The sequence below is a fragment of the Triplophysa rosa genome, linkage group LG5 (genome assembly GCF_024868665.1).
Source record: "Triplophysa rosa linkage group LG5, Trosa_1v2, whole genome shotgun sequence".
NCBI lineage: Eukaryota > Metazoa > Chordata > Actinopteri > Cypriniformes > Nemacheilidae > Triplophysa > Triplophysa rosa.
Window position 1 is genome coordinate 11,598,940 of NC_079894.1, and position 22,740 is coordinate 11,621,679.

A 22,740-nucleotide genomic window follows, 5' to 3' on the forward strand; every position below is an offset into this window, starting at 1 on the left:
CCTCAGTAACCCCATAACTGTGTTATATTAGACCCAATGGTCCAAGTTAAAAATCGTTTAAATTGTATTTACGTTGGCTATGTTATCTAAGGGCATTCGTCCAGCAGTGCTTCCAATATACCGATGCCACTAACATTCTACCAGCTTCCGCAATAACATTTTTTTCCAAATTCCCCCCATGCCAACCCTGTTCTCTACAGGTGTGAACTGTCCCTTGAAATGTTTTATTTGATGGTATACTCAGCGGCCGGTACCTCCAAAGTTGTAAATGTGAATGTGACTATAATCATTAAAGCTATTAGCAAGGCGAGAGCGAATTGGAGCCACCGGTGAGTGCACTATAGAGCTCATGACCTCTGACCTGGGCTAATTGGCATTGGCAGGAAGCTGGCAGAGAGCCTTTCATTTCACTCCACTATAAAAGCATGGAGAGGTGAGAGACAATAACACTGAGCCACAGCGGCCAATGATTAGGTGCTTCACTGTGGGCCTAGCATGAGTAGAGTGGAAAAAATCACAAAGCAAACGCGGTCACTGGTTATTTACTATGCTTTTCCTTTTAATTATTCTATAGTTTGCTTGTTTTCAACTAGCAGGTGTTTATTGTTCCGTAAATTCGCGCCGCACCGGTGTAATGCCGAGAAATGCACCCCTACCAGATTATGCACCCCCCTTCCCCACAATGGTTAGGGTTAGGTGTGGGGACAGGGGTTTGGATTAAGTGTGGGGCGGGATTAGAATTAGCCAATCGGAGAGCCATGTCATTGAGGGGGGTGCATAATATGGTGGGGGCAGTGGTGTAGTCTATATTTTTGTAGTGAGAATACTCTGATTTCCCCGTCCCAGCCTACTCACCCGTCCCAGATCGACACCCCATGAGCACCACCACACTCACACATGCATAAGTATGCATCTATATGTAATCAAGAGCATTATGAAAGATTTATTGCAAGCAAGATTTCAATAGCCAATGACAGCTGGGGGGGACATGCTGGTTTTGTTAATCACTGTCTAAATCAGCCAGTTAAGCACAGGTTTTATCAGCTGGCAATTTTCAATGCACATTTGTGATCCATGTGAAAACCCAGCTATAAAGTTACGTATTTGTGATATACTAGTTCTACATAAACCCACCCTGCTAAAAATAGTATTACATAAATTCTGGTGGTTTACATTAAAATACCATTATGAACCACACATTTTTCTAATGTGCTGAAATGCAAACTTGCTTCCGAGTTTTGAATACAAAAGTACATCATCTCTGCTAAATACTTTTAAAACGTTGCAGGCCAGGTCGTCGTTTTCCCACAAACGCGTACACGCACGTGCACAAGCAGGCGCATACAGGACAAAACAATTAATGGCCCTTGTTAGTGTTTTCAATACAGTGGCTTCCTCCCAGTCATAAAGATATAAACTCTTGTTTTCTGCTTTAATTAAATTAGACTGGTGGAGCTAGGATGTCTGTGGAACACTGGCCAATGCTAATCTCATTTCGTCAGCCATTATGTCGCAGCTCGGTCTTGGCCTGCTCTCCCCGTGCATGCCAGAGTTGGATCCAGAATGATTCCAAAATGCACCTCCCTGCCAAGCCTTGGCACACCCCTTCAGCTTCACAACCGCCGTTAAAGCCATCGCGATTCAGGCTTCGCACCATCTCCCACCCCGGCGGTAAGAGACCCACTAATATGTATTTCTTCAGTGGGCGAGAAGTTAACTACCTACTGTACTGTCAGTGTAATGAAGACTCGAAAGCTCCCTCTCTGACGCTGGTCAGTCTTTCCCTGTCTCCCAGCGCTTAGAACGGCAGAAAGCAGACGTTAAATGATGTTCCCTTGACAAATGCAATGATAGATGGCAATGGAGGTGATTACTTTAAAAGGGGATCAAATGGTCTCTAAGCTACAGCCTATCAGCAGTGCCGGCCAGAGCAAAGAAGCCCGCGAGCGTACCTCTATTGCTCTCTTTGAGCCTGGATTTCACCAAATCAATTGGATTTCGCAGTTCACGAAAGCAGATACGATCCGATGGCAATCCTCGCTCACCATCGATCCTTACTTTTACACTGGCTATGAAACAGATTTTACAGCACTATCAAAATGAGCCCAAAATGAGGAATAGCAAGAATCATGTGTTGATCAACTTAAATTGACTTTATAATTTAGCAGTCAGCATCGCCGCTAGGATATAGCGTTGAAGGTTTATTGTCGATCTTTAATCGGATCTGCATCGAATCGTGGGGTTCTCACCTGGTCGTTTTTATCATCAAACCTAAATGAAGCCTACGGAGGAGGCAAAGAGAAACTTGGTTTTGTGATATATTATGACACACAACAAGCCAAACTCGAAATTCTGTACAATTTTTCCCCTCAAATATTATTGAGGTGCAAACAATTCCGGTTCAATTTTCTAGCTTTCATTCTGTGATCCGAGTTTGCAACCCCCTGCCTCGCATTCCCCCTTTCATATACTGTATATATTTATTTCTTGTGCAGCCTTTTTGCTGTTCTCTTTCTAGTTCTGAGGCTTGTACAATGCAGAGGAGTCAAAGACAGAAACAATTGTATGAATCACATATGAGCATTATATGTCCTTGTTTGTGCTTCTGTACTTGTTACTTAAAACAACGCATTCTGGCTCTAAAGAAACATTGTTTTTTGGACTGAAGTCATATTATAAAATGCTGAGACTGTCTGCTGTACTGTGTACCAAACTACATAACAAAACTGAATAGAAGATTAAGCTGTCACTTAGAATGAAAAACAGTCCTGCGAAGCATCTCTCCTTTTCTTCGTGTATCAGGGTAGATGGATTGATAGTGAGATATTATATTATATCATCTGACAGACCAAATCTGCCTGATTTATTCTTAAGTGAATTTTAAAGTTGTCCTGCTGGAGCCATTCGAATATGCATGTATACTCCCATTCTTCTGATGAACTAAATCAAGCTGTTGTATGTTGCATTGTCTCCGTGGTATAATTCAATGATTTGGATAGTGAAATTGAAACATTGGTGAGCTCTTGTCCACTGTGAACGTTTTGCAGCTTACAGCCAACCTCCTGAGTTATAAATAAATGAAAGAAAGCCATCACATCATTTGCATATAGATAACAGCCGTTTGATATGGGAAATCACTGGGATCATGGGAGATTTGGCTTTAATCTGTGAATAAACTTCCCATTCACATTTTTCACTCTTTATTTTTGCAGCTCTAGATATGTCAGAGTGCGTAAAAAAGATGTCACTTTGCAGGCCAGACGGTCACATTTCTGCTGAGCCCCCGAGTCGAGCTGTGAATGTAATGCAGTCAATACCATGTTCTGTCCTCGGTGACTGAGCCATTCTGTCATACACTGTTCATATACAAGAATTCACCTCAATGTCTAAACAGGCTAACACAAACTCTGCTGTACATACTCAACATTGAGCTATAGTAGTTTTGCTATATAATTACGGCATGTACAAATCTTGGAGAATGAGCAAAATTGCCAAAGTGACACATCTCTCAACAGGAAGTGATTGAAGGTAAAATTAAGTAATAAATGGAGAACAGTTGGATATGTATTTAATATATGGTGAGCCATGGAGTGTGTTGACATTTGGGTCATAATTACGCTATGCTAATTAAATCTGCTGAGTATCAGAGAGCTGTTTAATAATTCAAAGCCAGTGCAACCTCTAATACCAATGGCAATTTCCCAAAGTAAAGACAGTGGAATGATCATACTTGTCTCGCTTAAATATTTAATTCTCTTTGGGAAATCATTTTGACACTCTGACCTACAATGGCTAAGAAGGGCAGGACAATGACACTATTTTTGTGCTTACGGTGGTAAAACTGCTCTCAACCAGAACGGGCATGTGGAAATGTGAACACTACTTAGCGCTGCATGAATTTCCATTGTAGACATCCACAATTCTGCTATATTTATATCAGATGCTGAAGATATCCACACCATTTGGTGTGTTAATCAATGCTATGAGGTTTTTTTGTTTCGAGTTTGTTCACAAATGCAAGATCGCTCATAGCGGGGAGAACAGCAGTCCTTTTCTGCAAGCGTGAACATTATTAAAGGCTACGGTGGAGTTACAGATGGCCTTGCAACAACACAATGAACAGAGTGGGCTTGGATTGCTCAGGGGAGCTTTGACATACCCATTTCACAACACAATAACAAGATCCCAACGCTTTAGAAAAAAGGTTCAATTCTAAAATTTAAATTAGCAAATGTTCCAATATGGTTTGGAGAATTAAGTAAGGGATAATGTACAGGCAGCCGGATGTTATTTCAGAAATAAGCGCCGACAGAGAATGTGATCTTGTATCACACTGTAGGGGCTTATTTCGCGATAACAGCCGGCTGCTTGTACATTATCCCGCTTATTACATGGCTACTGGACGTGAAATGTTCATTTGAAATATTTTATTAGCTCATTTTTACCGAATGCAGACCTTCCGTGAGGAAAAGCCATTTACTTACGGTTTTAAGGTAAGAAACCACGACGCTCAGATGTCACAAACAGGCAATTTGGTTTAATCAGTTGTAAATATAATGTCATATGTTATTAAAAGATATATTAACATTACATTTGTCAAAAAAAACTGCCAACATTATTTGCTGCATCCGGGTTACAGTGTGATGTTAGTTTTGAGAGGTTGTTGTCTGAGCTTAACGAACCTGCAAACATCGCGACCTGCCAATCAGAATCAAGCATTTCAACGTGCAATAATGCTTAATAAATCACTCTGGTTATTATTCTCAAAATGCTGAAATTACAATTTTGTCTCTAGTCTACAGTATAATCCAGATTGATATGCAGTACATTTGTTCAAAATTAGTAAATAAAATGCCATTGAAATGATAACACTATTGATTGCAGTATTATAGTCGTGGATGAGGTTCCAAAATACAGGCAGTTTGGTGCAGTCTTTACGTCCAAACTGCATAATTTATCTGACATAAAGGCTGCTTTCTTCCAACTGCTGTTTTTAGAGCTAGCGGGATGCATACTGCTACCGACCACTCCTGGTGGTTCTTGGGTTACTGTAATATAAGACATTTAACGTTGACAACCTTATTGTGTTGTTCATGTCAAAATCTGAAATGGCATTGTCTAATGATTTCATAATCTCAGGCAGCGACACAATTTATTTTCCTTTTAATAGTAACAACACTCTTAACAAAGATCTAAATTAATTTAATCTGTGCATAAAACACGACCTGTGTTCCTATAGCTCAATCGGCAAAACATTGTGTTAGAAACGCAAAGGAAAAATGCACGGAGTTGATTCGGATAAAGGTGTCTGCCAAATGTAATGTTAATGTAAACTGCAAATTTACAAAATTTCGTTGTGTGCAAAAATAAACGATGACAATCAAGGCTTTCTAAATAGTATTGTAGCACATAATTCCAATTTCCCTTTCACTGCATCTCGCACAAATCTGTCATCAAGGTCTTTGCTATTCAGACACCTCATTGTTTCCCATTCAATCAAATTTCTCAAACAACCCTCCCTAAGATGCTTGATGGGGATAAATATCCGTAAACTTTCTATATGTTCAGAAGATAAAAGTAGACAAGAGTGATCTGTAGTAGATCAAAATAACGAAAAATACAGAATGACTGAAGATACAGATGACAACAAAGTGGAAAATTGACAGACTGCAAGTGCAAATAAAATCAACTTTAACTTCGTTTTACTCTGTATCTTTTAAGGTATGTTTTTTTTCCCAGCCTAGACAGAGAGCATGAGAAAACAAAGCTAAGTGAGATACAGTGGACAGCAGAGGAAGAGAGAGACAGCAGAGAGGCAGAGGTGAATGCAGAGCGAGAAGAGTTTATTCAGCATGCTACAGTGTAAAGCACTACACCACACAGGGACCGTCAAGCACAATCTTGGTAGAAAAATGAACTTTTAATTTTGCCATGGAACTTTACATTCCTAAAGATGTAAAAACTCAATTCATGTAGAAAACGTACAGAATGCCCCCCCACCCCCTCTAGTTCCCAGGCTTAAATCACAAAAAGTAATTTTGCAAAAATAAGTGTTACAGAGAGGAGAGGTCATAAGTGAGGGATTCTCCTTCAAACGAGCACAAAGACAATTAAAGATCATTTAAGTGATGTCTGATTATTTTGTTCAATTCATAAAAATATTCCTGGTTGACTAAAACAGTTTTGTACAATGCAGAATAAAGTAAGACTAAAGGCACATTTACTTTGGTCCCAACAGTCCCAACAATAATGTGACATCACGACGTCAAACATGGTCAATCTGACACATGCAACTGCCCAGATCCATCAGCACATGCTTTGATAAAAATCTGATCTCCATTTAAAAAATGGGTCAACAAATTCACTGAAGCAAAGGTGAGTGGAAAAATATCAAAGCAGGTCCTACATATTACACACTATGTTCCCCACTGTCATTGTTTAATCACAAGTTTCAATCACAGAAAGTACTTTGGGTGCCAGATCAAACAAACTCACTAGTACGGCCCCAAATAAAACGAAAATATACAAAGGAAATGTACAACTTGGAGTATAGTCCATCACAATCTGTAACTTGTCTGCAAGCTCAATTCTGTAGATCATAAATAATTGAGCATTTGCCTTTCAATCAAAGCAAGCTAACTAGATCTCTTGGGTTGGATTTAAAAATGGCCATTGGTCAAGTTATCACTAATACTACTTTCAAAACAATGTGCCTCAACTTCTATTATCTAACAACAGGAGCAAAAAAGATGACCCTATTTTGCTAAGTAAGGCACGCTTTTTGTCAATCCTTCCTAAATCTACTGCCTTTTTCAGAACAACAGCTGGCCAAAATGAAAACATTAGGAGCAAATACAGAGCGAATGTTCCGTTTAACTGGTGTTTTGATATGGCATTAAGGAATGACTGGTAAAAACAAATTAAATTGAGGCTCCTGGGGGAAAGAACGAAAAGACAGCACCGGATGATCTTCAGATAGTGGACTTTGAGAAGGACACTCTCAGGCGATGACCACGACCCATATCATAGTTGTGAAGGTCGATGAGTGCCTGAATTGCCTCTTCCACTGTGGCCATTTGCAGCAGAGCCATTTTGCGATCCCTGCAATTAAAAGCAATAATGACTTGGTATTAATGGTAAAAATGGCTTTAATGCACAAAAGATAATGGTTTTACATTAACAAAGTGGCTCAGCAAGGAATGGGGAGGGTTCTTACTGGAAAAACTTGAACGCTTTCACTGTTCCGCCAGAGTTTGAGAAAAGCAGTCGTAAATCGTCCTCGGTCACATTCTCACTAGAGGGGAAAAAGTAGTTATTAGAAATTCCTCACAAAGTAACATATTGTCATGATACATGAACCAATATAACAAAAAAGACACTTGAACTGTAAGAAAAGGCTGACAATTAATTAAAAAACATGGCCAACAGTAAGTAAGATTTATGCCCGAATGATGCACAACATGTCTTAATACAATGACAAAGGCACCCCTCGCTCAGTTTTCACAGCCATTTTACAAGCGGTTCATCGTATGAATTTAGGTGGCATCATCAACGAAGTGTGCGCTTAATCTTGTTCTAGAAAATGTATCACGGTCTCCTACAAACTTACGGGATGTTAGAGAGATGGAGCGTAGCTGAGGGGGGGAAGATGTTTTGGAAATTCTTAGATCCAGGTTTCTTGAAGCGATGCAGAGGAGAACTGGTAAAGTCTTTGGTCAAACCCTGATCATCTAAACCCTCTCTGGGCAGCTGTACCGTCTGGTGTTTGGAGAGGGTCACTCGAATTATCTTGCCGTACATCTTCTGCCCATTCAGATGGCTCATTGCTAGACAAAAGAGATACAGAAAGTGATTTATGTAAGATTTGCTCGAATGACACAACCTTTCAGCATGTTGTTAAGAACGTGTCAGCCTTACCTAACTGGGCCTGGTTTCCATCGGACATCTGGATGAGGGCACTGTCCTTCTTATTGTAAAGGATCTTCACGCGCTGCACGTCACCATAGACACCTTTGGTTAAGCGAGAGGCAGATGGAAGAGGGAGGGAAGGCGGGAGGGAGGAGGAGTGAACCAGGAAGGACAAGTTAGTGCTTCAGAAGCTCCGTTTCTGACATGAAAGGTGAAGATGATATACAAATCTTCCAAATTATCTACACCAAAGAGTCCAAAACAGTGTTTCTAACAGACACAACTTATTCTGATACGCCCTCAAAAACAAGCTCATGGTATATGGCAAAGTTAAAACAAAAGCCTACATGCAAAAGAATCCACCATGCATTAATATAAGCTGTACATGAAGAGAGACAGATAGAGCAAGATAGAGACAGAGGCTTCAAAAGCCAAGGAAAAACAAATCAAAACTATTCCATTTTCAATTTGGCATATAACTAACAAATTCAACTGGAAAAATGTTACACTAGTGCCAGATTATGAACTAGCCCTTAAATCATAAATGAAAGAGAACAAAAAACTGAAATTAAATAAACAATAGAGAAACAAAAAAAGAGGTAGATTGCTAACGATAACATACCGAAGAGGGTAAACAGACTTTGGGGCGTAACCATCTTTAGAAGGAGAGAAGAGCAAGCAGCGTAAGACAGGAAGAGAGAAGAGTCGAGGTAGAGCGGAGATGAACAGATCATCCATAACGGAGGGTGGTTTCCCGTAGAATGGTGAGGTGGTCATGGAGCATGGGTCAAGGCAGTTAATTGGGGCAAGTTGGTCCGAGGAGGAACGTTTGTTTGGTTCAGGCACAAAGCATGAATGGGTGGAGGGTGGGGAGACAGGAAAAGGGATGAGAGAGGGCCAACCAATCACAGAGGAGCAACAAAAATGTAAAATAAAAAAGAGGGAGAATGACAGGGAGAGAGGGTTTGGAAGCAGTGTGGGGTAAAAAAACACACATACAAAGGAAAAAGTTGGAAGGGGGGACAAAAATAATATACAGGTCAGTACATAGGAAATGCAGGAGTTTGGTCAGAAAATGGCAGGGTTCTCTTTATCTGTTTCTTCTTACGACTATTTTTTTTTACTGTGCCAAGCGTAGTCACCCGAGACTCAATGTGGGCAGGGCACATTTACTCAGCCTAAATGCAGCACAGAAGTGGTGAGAGGAGTACAAAGCATGCAGAGCATGTGGAAGGCGTTAGTATGAGAAAGCGTTAGATAAAAAACTGCTTATAGCTGTGAAGGCGCGGAGCCATGCAGCATGAAAACCACCTTGCAGAGTTATGGCATCAATAGAGAGCACGTCATGTTGAAAACTCAACAAACCCACAAGTGTTTTGGGAAACAAAAACCATGATGGGTAAATTACTTGGACACTTCAAAAAGACATGAAATCATAGTGAGAGAGAGTTTGAGACATGAGAGAGGCGGGTGGGGCTACCACGTTTCATACCAACTTTGAATAGCTTAGAGAGAGGCAGTGGAGCATCAGGAGAAGAAGAGAGAGATACAGCTTAGAGAGAAAAGACAGTTAGATATTACTTCCAGACAGAGCGCTCAAGAAAAGGTGCAAGAGAGAGAGAGAGAGCGAGCGAGAGAGGGGAGATGGGGAGAGATAAAGAGAGAGGAGAGACAGTGATCAAAATTTGCACAGAATGCACAGAGGAGAGACTGCAGAGAGACCCTCCATTTTGACGAGAACCTTACTGAGAATGCTTTCAGTATATTTCTGCAAGTATAAATGTAAAAATAGAGAACACAGAGCTACAGGTTTCAATTCATTAACGACTTAACTGCAAATATACTGAAATAACATTGAACAGAATACACTGAGGATGAAAATGAGACACAGGTCAATTTGAGGTAATGTCAAGACAAGTCATCTGCTCATTGAATGCATCATCATCTTATCCATGTTATAAGTGTCCTGAAATTAGCATTCTGGATGTTTTTTATCACCACTTTGAGCAGTTAAACTCAAAATGACAAAGAGGATGTTCCTCCTCCTCCTCCTCCTCCTCCTCTATGAACTTTAAGGGACACGCAACAATTTTTTTTAGCATTAGCTTCAATTCATCCAGCAAGACAGTCAACAATGCAATGTTGTTTATACGGGAACACTGTTTTAGGTACATGATGATGTGTGTTTAATAGTTTTTTAAATGACCACTATCCATAAAACAGGGTGTCCCCAATGGCCAATATAACGCCAGTATGTAAAATACAATTGAATGACAGCATAGAGGGTGTTCACAAAATAGCCGAATTAAAAATACCACTTATTTTACACAAAATACTTTTCAAGTTTACTATAACATAACCAGAATAACATTCGACAGGCACGGTAATCTGCTATTGGTAATAATGTCAAAATGATACTAAATGTATAGGCGTGGCACATACTGTATAACTAACATGTAGATTTAAATAAAAAATAATATATCAGAAATAGTTCCGCTTTATGTTGTTTTAATGCATTTCACACTCCTGCTAAATGATGATAAAAAACACAGAGGTCCCCCAATGAACTCAAAAATGACGAGGACCAAACATACATAGTGTACCGGTGACCTGATTGATAAAATGAAAAGACAGTGAACAGAGAGAGCAGGGTGTGTGTGCTGGCTGTGTTATGAGAGTGTACTGACCTCCTCGTTGAGATTGCTGACCAGTAGCACACCGCCAGGTCCAGAATGCCCCGACAACGCCACCCTTCCGGCTGCTGCCGCCGCCGCTGCCGCCGCGCTCAGAGGGCTGATGGCCCCTACAGCGTGAGAGAGAAAAGGAGAAGGGAAGAACCGTGTCAGCCACACCGCTCAGAAAAGCCGACAGCTCAGCATCTCAGCTGGATCTGCCCTCTGGCCATGCAGTCTACCTGTCTGCACCAAGCACATCCCAGCCAAAAACCACACACGTCTGGCAAACCCACATTCCAGAGCCGATATCTGCCGTTAGGGGGATCGCTATCTGTGTGGATTTCACACAGACTGGCACTCCGGAGCCATATCCGAAAACAAAATTCTTGCTTTTCGGGCCCCTTTTGCTCGTTGTAGTCAGCCGCTCAATAGGCCGTTCAACTTTAGCTTGAGGAAACTGGTGTTTGTTAGTTTGGATTGCCAGTCTGTCTGAAATACGGCCTCCTAATTAGTGTGCATGTCAATCTATTACGTCAGGCCCATAATGCAGAATGGAAGGGCTTATTGTTGCAGCTTCAGATTTATGCTTTGACAAATAGAGACACTGTTTATGAATCCAGCATGTCAAGTCAGGACAAATGGTTGGGGTGGTTTCAACATGAAAGCCCTGCCAATTCTGACAGCACTGGAGAAGTCCCTGTCCTTCAGAGGGAAGTGCGCATACAAGTAGGGTTAGAAAACAAAAAGGACAAATAAAGTAAATGGAGACATAGGTACCTAGAGAAGATGGAAACCCTCCACCACTACTGTAGGAAGTTACCATTCCAGCTGGGGTACCTAAGGAGAATGCGTACAGTCAAAGTCTTACGGGATGAAACACAGACTGGGGGCCGTGGAGGCGGCAAAATCTTAAAGCAACGTGTTTGAATGGCACATCAATTAGATGGGATTGAGATTCAGGCACCATTGACCCATTTTCCACAAAGAACTATAAATCATAATAAAGGGAAAGCATTCACACCCCTACCCTGCTCTGAAACTGAAACTATGCAGGCAGAAGATGGTGATGTATGTCAGAGAACGACAGGGAAGATGGGTCTTAAAAGGTGAGACTGGGAAATGATTTTGTGAGTGGGACACACGAAAGTGTCATTTCCGCAAGGATCCTTACCGAGCAAGGAGGTGGAGTCTTTGCTAAGAGCTGCGGCCACAGATGGGTCCACAGGTGGCTGGCCGTCTCCTGCAGGAAGCTCGGGGCGGGTGTAATCCCGACTTTTGTCGTTGTTGTACTTTACGTTCAGGTTGACCAGCTTGGAGAAGTCAATGCGCAAAGTGCAGCAGGAATTGTATATGTTCTGGCCATCCAAGGACTTTATAGTGGGAAAAACAGAAAGACAAGAAATCATTTGTTATTCCATGACAGGAGTGAAAAAGAATAATTACGGCGCATAATGTAGGGCACTGGCTAAAAGTAATAAAATGCTCCTCTACAAGTAATGACAACAAAAGTCATTTTATCACATAAATGAAAGAACGGTTCTAAAGCAACATATGATTGGATCATAATTTGCCTGTGGTCATAACCATCAGATTAAAAATCTCATAACAGTGCTTTGGCACGTCATTATACATTTAGGGAGTTTGCAGTGGTTTCAATTCTCCCCTTACCAGTTTGGCCTGCTGGGCATTCACTGGATCACTGAACTGCAGAAGAGCCTGGAACTGATTATTTTTGGTAAATGTGATTATCTTCATGACTGTCCCAAACTTGGAGAAGATCTATGGGAAATCAGTACAAAGTCCCGTTAATTCAGAGGCACGAGAGTGTAAAACTAAATTTGGCTTGTTTTTTAAACTGTAGTTTATTCCAGATGGATGACTGCTGCGGACATTGACCTGCTGGAGGACATCCAGGGTGACTGGGTAGAACATGTTGTCGATGATTATTCGCAGCACTGGACTGGGTGCGGGCGTTAACACACTCTCGCCCGCCGTGTCTGAGCTTGGAGAGCCACCCTCCTGGACTGCTGACACTGCCTGCAGCACGGCCTGAGCCCGCTAAAGAAGAAAAGCAAGGGAAAAGATTAGAACTGGAAAAGGGCAGCAAGTGATGTGTTAGGGGCCATTCACATTTCGCGTCTAAAACCACGCGAAAAACGCACTGCTTTCTCCTTTTTTCCAAAGCGCCTAGGAGTTTGCACTCCCCCGGCGTCTGTCGTTGCTAAGCAACCATGGCCACGCTAGCCGTTGAGATGAGGAGGTATAAACAAAGCATATATGGATTATATGCGACTAGGGGTGTGACGAGATCTCGTTGTGAAAGAGGGTTAATGCAAATAATGGGAGATGGAAACTAGGGATGGGCATTTTTCAATAATTTCATATTCGAATATTTGAGCTCATAAAAAAACGAATATTCGAATATTGGTTTATTTAAATTAAGTTAATAATGAGGTAATTTGTTACGTTTTTATTTATTCACAATTTCACATCAAGCTTATAATTATCATTAAATATTCATAATGCATTAATATTATATCCTGTATATCGTTTTTTATGTTGAAAAAATAGAAAAATACATAAAAACTGCATTTAAACCTGCGCGGAACTGTAATACAAAAAGAAAAAAGACACAACAAAACGAACAAAACGCAACGTATATTGACAGTCTGTGATATATAGTTATCTTGTTTTTTTTGTTTTACATGTTCTTGATAAGAAAAGCAATATAGATCTATTTTACTCTGGTGAAAGTCTGTTCAACAAGCCGACAGTTAACAAGCCGACAGCAGAGAAAACACGCTCTTCTCTAACTCCCGGAAACAAAACCCAGATCTGACAAGAATATCTGGCTTTATTGTTTATAATGTTGATAATAAATAAAGTGAACGGACTTGATACCTCATGCCGACTGTTAAGATCCTAAAAAATACCCCGCAACAAAGACGGAGCCATACTGCTTGATTCCCTGATTACGTGACCGTCATCTGAGGAAGATATTCTGCTGATCAGCACACATATAAATATTGTTTTCTTTGTCGTTCACGGCCAGTGTCTGTCTTGTTTAGCTTTGCATTGGATTTGCGTCTATATAAGGTAGGCCTATTTATTTCAACTAAGGTAAGGAATTACAGCGCGTTTTAAAACAAACAAAAAAAGCATCCGTGCGAATTTATTTACAGGGTGTAACTTGAAGGCCCTATTTGAACTTCTAGAAGGAAAATTCTTGCTTTTAGGTATGGAAAAAGGTTTGTTGACAAAAAACATTTGTTGCAGTGAAATGTACATTTGCATGTTTCAAGTTGTTGAAATTAGAATTACTTAATATATTTTTAACGAACGAATATGAATTTACTAAGAACAACCGCTCCAAACAAGTAATGGTAATAAATGAATTATTGTTAATCATTTAATATTACGTTGATATTTTTATACCTAATGTAAGTAATGTTAACGAATTCTGTGGCTCACCAGTTTTGAAACATTTTAATATGGTGATGTGAGCCGAGCATAAAACGTGATCCGGGCATCCAGTGTGTAAACTTAAAATATTTAAACTACCTTGCGATCTGAGTGAACAAAGATTTAGGAACAAATACAAATTATTTTTTATATTTTCTGTACATTAAAAAATAATTACAGAAGAAGTGAAGAAGCGTTAAATAAGACGTGACAACTGTAAGGTCTTCTGTAACGGTAAATTAACCTTGTGGTGACGCAGTTTTATTCTTATGAAAAATAGGAATATTCGAATAGCATTTTTAATATTCGAATAGTTATTGCGGATCGAATATTCGAATATTCGTGCACATCCCTAATGGAAACGCATTTGCCGAATAAATTCCTCCAAAAAGTCACGTAACTGCACCATGAGACGGCGTAACCTGACTAAACAGAGTACTGATCTTGTTACACAGCAGCAGAAATGTTCTTATGGTCATTCTTAAATTCCTGAGCAAAGTCGTCAAAGTATTTCTGTAACTGCCTCTTAGAACTGTCACGACTCCCAAACAGCAGGCATCCACAAAAGCACCGCATTTATTGTGTTTTGTAATCGTCTGCTTGCGCAAGTATTATTCTATATGAAAATCATTATATTCAGTGGCTTCTCTTACTTTTCTTACTGATATTTAGTGGCAGTTTATTAGGAAGTGATGGTTGACTAGTTGGATGGAAACGGTGCTAAATTCACAACTTTGGATAGAAACACACGGGCTTATCGCAGCGCAGCACGAAGCTGTGTTTTAAAGGTTGGTAAGCGATCAAGTTTATTGAAGCGCTGTGTATTTTCGTGTTAATAGTTTTGATAAAGGTAATTTCAAGTTTAAACTGCATTTATTATCAGAAAACGCTATTCTCGCATCTGACCTTAAGTTTGGTGATTAGGACTCTTGCATTCATCCATGATTTAGCTAAAGACAAGTTTTCGTTTTTTGATTTACTAACGAACAAAACTTACTCGCTTAACTATATTTGTTTTCATAGCCAAATTAATTCAGATTTATTATAGATGTGTGTCATCACTATATGGCTTTTACGGCATTGTTTCTGCCTTTTGTTCACACAGGGCGCTTTCTGGGACTGATCCTGTTATTAGGTCCCCTTTCCGGAATCACTTTTTGGATCAATCCGGGATGCTTTGCGTTCACACAGAAGGCACTCTGGCAATTTTTTGGCAATTTTCTGGGATCAGCGGGCTGTGTGAATGAGGTTCTAGATTCTGGTTGGCCAAACGAACCCAGGTTCTGGACCAAAGACGTTTCAGACGCTTGAGAGTAGACGCCTAAGGCCCCCCACGGAAAAAAAACTCTTTGGATTTACACGACTCACATACAGTGAGGGAAATAAGTATTTGATCCCCTGCTGATTTTGTAAGTTTGCCTACTTACAAACAAATGAAGGGTCTATAATTTTTATGGTGGGTTTATTTTAACTGATAGACACAGAATATTAAAAAAAATCAGGGGAAAAAAATGTTATATAAAGGTTATAAATTGATTTGCATTTCAGTCAGTGAAATAAGTATTTGATCCCCAAGCAAAACATAACTTTGTACTTTGTGGAGAAACCCTTGTTGGCAAGCACAGAGGTCAGACATTTCTGATAGTTGGTCACCAGGTTTGCACATGTGTCCGGATACATTTAGTCCACTCCTCTGTCAATCTTTAAGGTTTCTTGGCTGTCGCTCAGCAAATTGGAGTTTTAGCCTCCTTCACAGAGGTTCTATAGGACTAGGGTCTAGAGACTGGCTAGGACATTTAATGTGCTTCTCCTTAAGCCACTATTTGGTTGTCTTGGCAATATGTTTTGCGTCTTTGTCATGTTAAAGGCTCATCCATGACCCATCTTCAGTGACCTAGTTAAGGGGAGGAGGTTCTCGTCCAAGATTTTACGGTACATGGGCCCGTCCCTCAGCCCCTCAATGCGGTGAAGTCATCCTGTATACCTGTAGCAGAGAAAAAGCCCTAAAGCAGAATGTTTCCAACACTGTGCTTCTCTGTAGACATGATGTTCTTGGGCTCATAGTCAGCATTTCTCTCCCTCCAAACACAGGAGTCCATTTTGGTCTCACAGCAGTGCCAGCACTTTCGCCAAAGCCTTTTCTGAATCATTTTTATGTTCATTGTCAAACTTAAGACGAGCCAGGCGGGCCTTCTTGGGCAGGAGGACCTTGCGGGTGCTTCAGGATTTCAGTCTACTGTGGCATAGCGTGTTACCAATGTGTTACCAATGTTTTGCTTGCTAACTGTGTTCCCAACTGTCTTGAAATCATTAACAGGCTTCTTCCGTGTAGTTCTGGGCTGATCTTTAACATTTCTCATGATCATCTTTACCCCATTGGGGAAATATTGCAGGGAGCTCCAGAACAAGGGCATTTGATAGTTATTTTGTATATCTTCTATTTCCAAATAATCACACCAACAGTTGTCTCCTTCTCACCAAGCTTCTGTCTGTAGCCTATTCAAGGTTTGTGCAGGTCTCCAATCTTGTCGCTGACATCCTTTAAAACCTATTTGGTCTGGACCATGGTGTTGGAGAGGTTGAACTGGAAGATACAGATTCTGTTGGCAGGCATCTTTTATATACATAACAAGCTGATTTAGGAGTACTTTCTTAAAGTGACAGGACTAATCTGTGGTCCATATAGGCACATAACCAATCTGTGGAGCCAGAATTCTTGCTAGTTGGTAGGGGATCAAATACTTATTTCACTGACTGAAATGCAAATCAATTTATAACCTTTATATAACATTTTTTCCCCCTGATTTTTTTAAATATTCTGTGTCTATCAGTTAAAATAAACCCACCATAAAAATTATAGACCCTTCATTTGTTTGTAAGTAGGCAAACTTACAAAATCAGCAGGGGATCAAATACTTATTTCCCTCACTGTAAATGACCTATTTTTGATTCAAAACGGCGAATTTTGCCAAAAAGCAACTAGTTTGCAGGTATGTACAGCTCTTTACAAAAAGCTGTTAAGAAAACAAAGCATCAATTTTGTGCAATTACTGCCTGTCATTTGAGTTTGTGACAAAATTTTTTGCAGTATTTACATATTGTTTATTACTGCATAATATAATTCATTAAAATAGAAGTTTAATGTGTTTCATATAGTACAAGATGATTTTATAATGCCTACATATTTCTTTGCATTTTGTGTTAAGGTGAATAAAATGTTTCCCTATATATCTCATCATTGAAGATTTCTTTAAAAAAAGTCTAAAGATCTCGTCTCGTGAACCCAGTCTCGTGTCTCGTCTCATGAGATAAGTCTCTCGTCACATCCCAAATATGCACTGAAATACCTTTCAATAACTCTGCTACTAGATTTACTTATCATTTGTCTCCATCTTCACTGAGCTTGTCTATATTGGTTGGTTCTTGTCACATGACCTGCGGTGCGCGTGCGGCATTCTGTAAAGTTGAAATATTTTCATCTTGATGTGGCGAAAAAAAAAATGTCGCGACCACGTTGCTCACTATTTGAAACGTGAATGGCCCCTTAAAAGGCATAAAAAAACATAAAAAAAGATAAGGAATGTCTTTCTAACCTGGTTGAGAGCACTGTCAGTCTTGAGTTCTTTGTGGTTGGAGTACTGAATGAACACTGGGACATTACGCACTTGTGGTGTAACAGCTGTGTAGTAGTTCACCATGGTAACAGCTGCTTCCTCTGTTCCAAGCTCCAAAAATGCCTAATTGATGGAATGAATCCAAAATGAGACAACATACCGAATGGATGAGCAAACCCTTGTTCATCCAATTTCCCAAAACGGCAACAATCATTTTAGGCAGCTGAATTGAATTTCAGAATCCCGCAACAAGGCCTGGGTTTAACATTCCACACATACCTGGTTTTTGCCTTTAAGCATCAGAATATTGGTGACCTTTCCAAAAGGCAAACCCAGGGCAATGACCTCAGTCTCGGAAACCTCATTTGGGAGTTTCCGGATATGAATGACTCGAGACGGCGGACTGTCCATGCTGTCCTCCACCCTCAGTTTCTTACTGTCATTTCCATTAGCTGTCAAATAAATTACATGCAGCATTCACATTTGTTTTAGCAGTGACAGATTTAGTTGACATAATATGAAATCATATGTAGTCGGTACTTTAAAAATGCTTTCAAATCCTATACATAAGCATTTTAACTGACACCACATTGACTTCTAATAAAGTTGAAAGACACACAGACCAGCGTTTAACATACAATGCATTTACTTGGGCGGTCCGCCCAGGTAAATTTATGGCCGCCCGAGTATATTTGGCGTCACATGTTTTTTTTAATCCATCCGTGCTAATGACAGGTATCTGAGATCGAATAAATAGTGGATAAACAGCGCTTCTCTCCTTCCTGACTTGTTTGGTGTGAGTCAAAGCATGTGTGTGAAGCGGAAATATTTCTCGCGGAGCGGAGAGCGCCTTTCTGAAAATTCCGCTCCGCTCGCTCAATATACGCTCAGTCGCTCGCTTGATACAGGCTCATTTCAGTTAAAAAAACATTATAACATTTATATTTATTTCTCTTAAGACGACATTGTGTCACTTACCCAATGTAACAATTGCTTTTCTGAAATAAAACCTGAATAAACCTCGATGTGATCTCCGGAGGACGCACGCAGCCTTCGAAGACGCAGCTACTTTGTCCAAGTTTCTAAAAGTACATTCTAAAATGCTGTTACGATTGAGGTTTGACGTTTTAAGACCGCATTTCCCCTTGTTTTGGTCTATTTTTCTTTAGAGCCTGTTTCTTTTATTAACCCCAGTAATAATAAAGGTGTTCATAGTGCATTTCATCTTTTGTGCGTTTATTTGGAATGTTGCACTATGGCAGCTAGCTATATGTTCACGTAAATAAAGTAACGAAAATCAAACATACTTTATCAGTTATTATACAGTTATTTTAGGCAATCTTTAAATAAAAAATGACTAAAAATATTGGCTGTAATGTCACAGAATGTCGGACTGAAACAAATGCTCTTTTTCATCCTACTACTTAAACTGAGACATTTATTCAAGAAGTTTATTATAAACTGAAAACAATTAGGCTTACTAGACACATTTTATGTCAGAGGGGGATCTGAGCGGGATTTGGTTTACCGGGATTTGGTTTATCGGTGAGCGTAATGTGAGCGGAGCGTTCGCTTGTCCCGTGAGCGACGGAGCGAAGCGCACAGTCATTGAGCGAAATATCGCACACATGCTCTGGTGTGTGAGTGGAGCGTGGCCGCGTGCGCGTCGTCATCTTCCGTGTTCGAATGCACACTCTTCCGATGAGCTACATGTGTGTGCGCGAGTCCTCGGCCTCTCGTATTTAACTGTCACTTGCATTTAAAATCAAAGAAGCGTTCATAATACAGCAACACATTGTCTAGAAAGGGCAATCAGCATATAGCAGCTCTTTAATGTAGATGTACTGTATTGTGATTTTGTCCGATGATGTTGCGTTTATAAATCAGGATTTTAGCAGCGGTTAAAGTGACTGCTGGTGGCATCCCGATGATCCCGTTGTAAAATATAGTATAACGTGACATAAGAGAGTAGAAGAAAAACAGATATGTCACAAATATGCTAATACACCAGCGCCACAAGTCTATGAAAATTTTATGGGAAACACTGCAGACTAACTGTTGATGTCCATATTGATATCTCTTACCAGTGACTGAAGAGTTCGGACTGTTGTAGAGACTGCCAGACAGCAATTCATCTGAGCTTCTCTAGAAATACACAGACATACACTGAACAATACTGTATTGTGCTGTAATTGATCGTTCACATAACAACTCATCACAGAATAATATGGGCACTAAGGGAGTTTGCTCTTATAAATTTGTCGCATAATTTGATCAAATTTGTCAAAGTATTAAAAGTATTAACTAGGAGTTAGAAAAAAGAAACGCTTACCTTCACACCAACTGCAACATCGCTTGCAATGCTGACAGGAGAAAATATTAAAATGCAGATTAATGGGTCGCAGTTTCACAAAACCTAAACGATACCGCTACTGTAATTAACGTTACACAGAATGTGCTCAGTACACAAAATACAGTTATTACAGTATACAGCCACAATAAATCAAAAATATTTTCAACAACTTTGTAAGTACGTATAGCCAGCAATGTCAGTAGTCTATAATAATAAATCGTATAACATTCACTTAAAAAACTGAACCCAAGTATTAAACATTTTATTCCGTGATTTCACACAATTAATAATATTCAGCTAGAGGATGGAGCGATTGACCCGTTATTCCACACAAAGGACATCTCCCGAGCCCGTAGCAACAACAACGTTAGCCGCAAAACCCACGTAACGTAACGTTAATTTACTTCAGAAAGCTTAGATTATTGCACGCTTCTCTTATTCATGCAGTTGTAAATAACACACATGTTGTCGTTACATCACTCTGCGTGTTGTTTTAATGTTCGGCTTATACATATCGAATTTATCCGTATGCTAACGGTACTTGTTTTTGTTAGCCGCTGCTGGCTGATTCATCACCGGTCTGCACGCGCGGCCTTGCACGAGACGCTTACGATAGAGAACTCGTTTCAAAATGAGGTTTTGCCACTCTCAAAACATCATATTTGCTCTTATTGTGTAAGAAACACATACTTACCCGTCCATTGCAGGGAAAGCGTTCTCCACGGCGTGATTCTGATGGCAGGAGCAGAGAAGCCTTCAACACACACACACGTTACTATGCAAAATGGAGGAGAGCCTTTTTCACGGAATAACCCGAACACGGCCGAACCGAACCACCGGCGATCTGACGAGAGGACGCTGGGTGGCTCTACAAGTTTCAAATGCTTTATTTCTAAGAAAAATGCTATTATATAAGAAGAATGTGAATAAATTTTAATGTCACACCTTTGTTTTGCAGACAAAAATATAATTGTGCGAAAATATTTATTTTATTATAAAACTTCAATTGTCTTTATTTATGACAGATCCAATACCCATTGGTTTATGTGGATAAGTATGTGACTTTGTAATATTATTTCTACATTTAATCTTAACTTGATTAACAGGACCTGCATTATTATAAATACCAGCATCATCATATCATTATGTAGTATATTATTTTAAACAGATCTTTATAGACGGTTTCATCAGACGCATGCGTCTGACCACGAAGGAAACTTCTAGTCTGTGTTTAGTTATCAGTCTGGCAGCTCTGACTAGTGATACAACAATTAATTTATTATTAAATTTATCTGAATTTATATTAGTATTTAATTGTATAATCATTTTATTAAATTAAACTAAAACTACTCAACATTGATTCTTTGCGGAACTTTGGGCCATGTAATGTTGAAACCATTTGTATGGCCAATTGCAGTATATGGTCCAAGACATTATGTGGTCTCACTATATTTTTTAAATCTTGCACTTTAGTGGATTGAACTATGTTTTGTAACCCTTTGAGATCAATTAATCATTAAAATAAGTGTGGGCGGGCACCTTATGCTCCAAAATCAGCTTGAGTGAAGCGTTGTGTTTTGCTCAACAGTCGCAGCTCAGTGACCCTTTAAACGCTGTTGAAGATTGCAGTGAGATCAGCACACTTCACTCTTCTGAGAGCCCACGGGGAAAATACAATCATAGGGTGCACAGAGGGGTCCAGGCGGCTCCGACTGACCAAAGATGAAAAGAAGTTTACTTCACATTTCTTCACCAAATGTAACAGCTTGTCCTGAGCATCATTATATACCCTGTATTGATTTCCAATACTCAGCACATGTGACTGTTGCCTCTGGGGCCTTGGTCACCAAGTGAATTGGGAGCTTGCAGTCCTTTGTCACTGAATCAGATTATTGATGAGAGAATTGGGCCTTATGGCTATAGTGTTTCATATAACCTTTAGCTGACCCTCCCTTCCCATGTCCAACACTAGTTTGGCCGTTTGCGGAAAATTGCCAAGCCTTGCAGGTGTCCACTGTTTCTGTGAGCCTTGCAGAAACTAAGCAGAGCTAATGCTATTGTTAAGAGGTCACATTGTGAATATACATGACTCTGTGGTTACTGCAAGGTTTGCTGCAGGGCTCAGTCTGCCATGGTTTCCTGATATAGCATTTGCTTAATTATTCAAACAGCGCTGCACATCTCATTTAGATTGAACTCAGGTGAACTGTTCGATATGATGCACCCGCAGACCCCGCTGTAATGACTGCAATCTGTTTGCCACTGTTGGTTAAAGCCTTTTACAGCTTTCTCATAAGGTCTGTATGGACCCAAAGGACCGGGAAGGGTAATAACAGCAAAACAGGACCATAAACTTGGAAATAGGACTTTTCTCAAGCCTCGTCTTTGTGGAAACGTGTGCGCCTTTCGTCAATATTCATTTCATATAAATAGAGAATGCTTCTTACCCCGGCCTTTTAAATAGTTCATATTTAAAAAATTAAGAGACCATTTCAAAATAATTTTCAGTTTTTCTGAATTTACTATTTATAGGTACTGTTTATGTGACGTGTTTAGGTTAAATTATCATTTTTGTTTCATTCTGTGAAGTACTACCAATATTTCTCCCAAATTTCAAATAAAAATATTGTTTCTTCTGTTTGCAGAAAATGAAAACTGGAGAAACAGGTAAAAATAACAGAAAAGATGCTCTGTATTTTTTCAGACCTCAAATACTGCAAAGAAAGTT

At 39.8% G+C, this 22,740-nt stretch overlaps 1 protein-coding gene across 2 annotated transcripts; it reads right to left on the reverse strand.

Annotated features, from left to right (window-relative positions):
• Window positions 1-5,901: 5,901 nt before the first annotated feature.
• Window positions 5,902-20,839, reverse strand: ptbp2b (polypyrimidine tract binding protein 2b). 2 transcript variants are annotated; one of them, XM_057333893.1, is made up of 15 exons: window positions 20,707-20,839; window positions 19,992-20,022; window positions 19,744-19,804; window positions 17,939-18,111; window positions 17,639-17,782; window positions 12,480-12,641; window positions 12,252-12,362; window positions 11,755-11,953; window positions 11,361-11,420; window positions 10,596-10,711; window positions 8,531-8,564; window positions 7,918-8,010; window positions 7,610-7,826; window positions 7,217-7,294; window positions 5,902-7,101 (listed from the first exon to the last, which is right to left on the reverse strand). In XM_057333893.1, the coding sequence occupies exons 1-15, from the start codon at window positions 20,712-20,714 to the stop codon at window positions 6,972-6,974; spliced, it is 1,617 nt and encodes a 538-aa protein (XP_057189876.1). In that variant the 5' UTR covers window positions 20,715-20,839; the 3' UTR covers window positions 5,902-6,971. The 2 variants fall into 2 exon arrangements, with proteins under 2 accessions (XP_057189876.1, XP_057189877.1); XM_057333894.1 differs by lacking the exon at window positions 11,361-11,420.
• Between the last annotated feature and the right edge of the window lie 1,901 nt (window positions 20,840-22,740).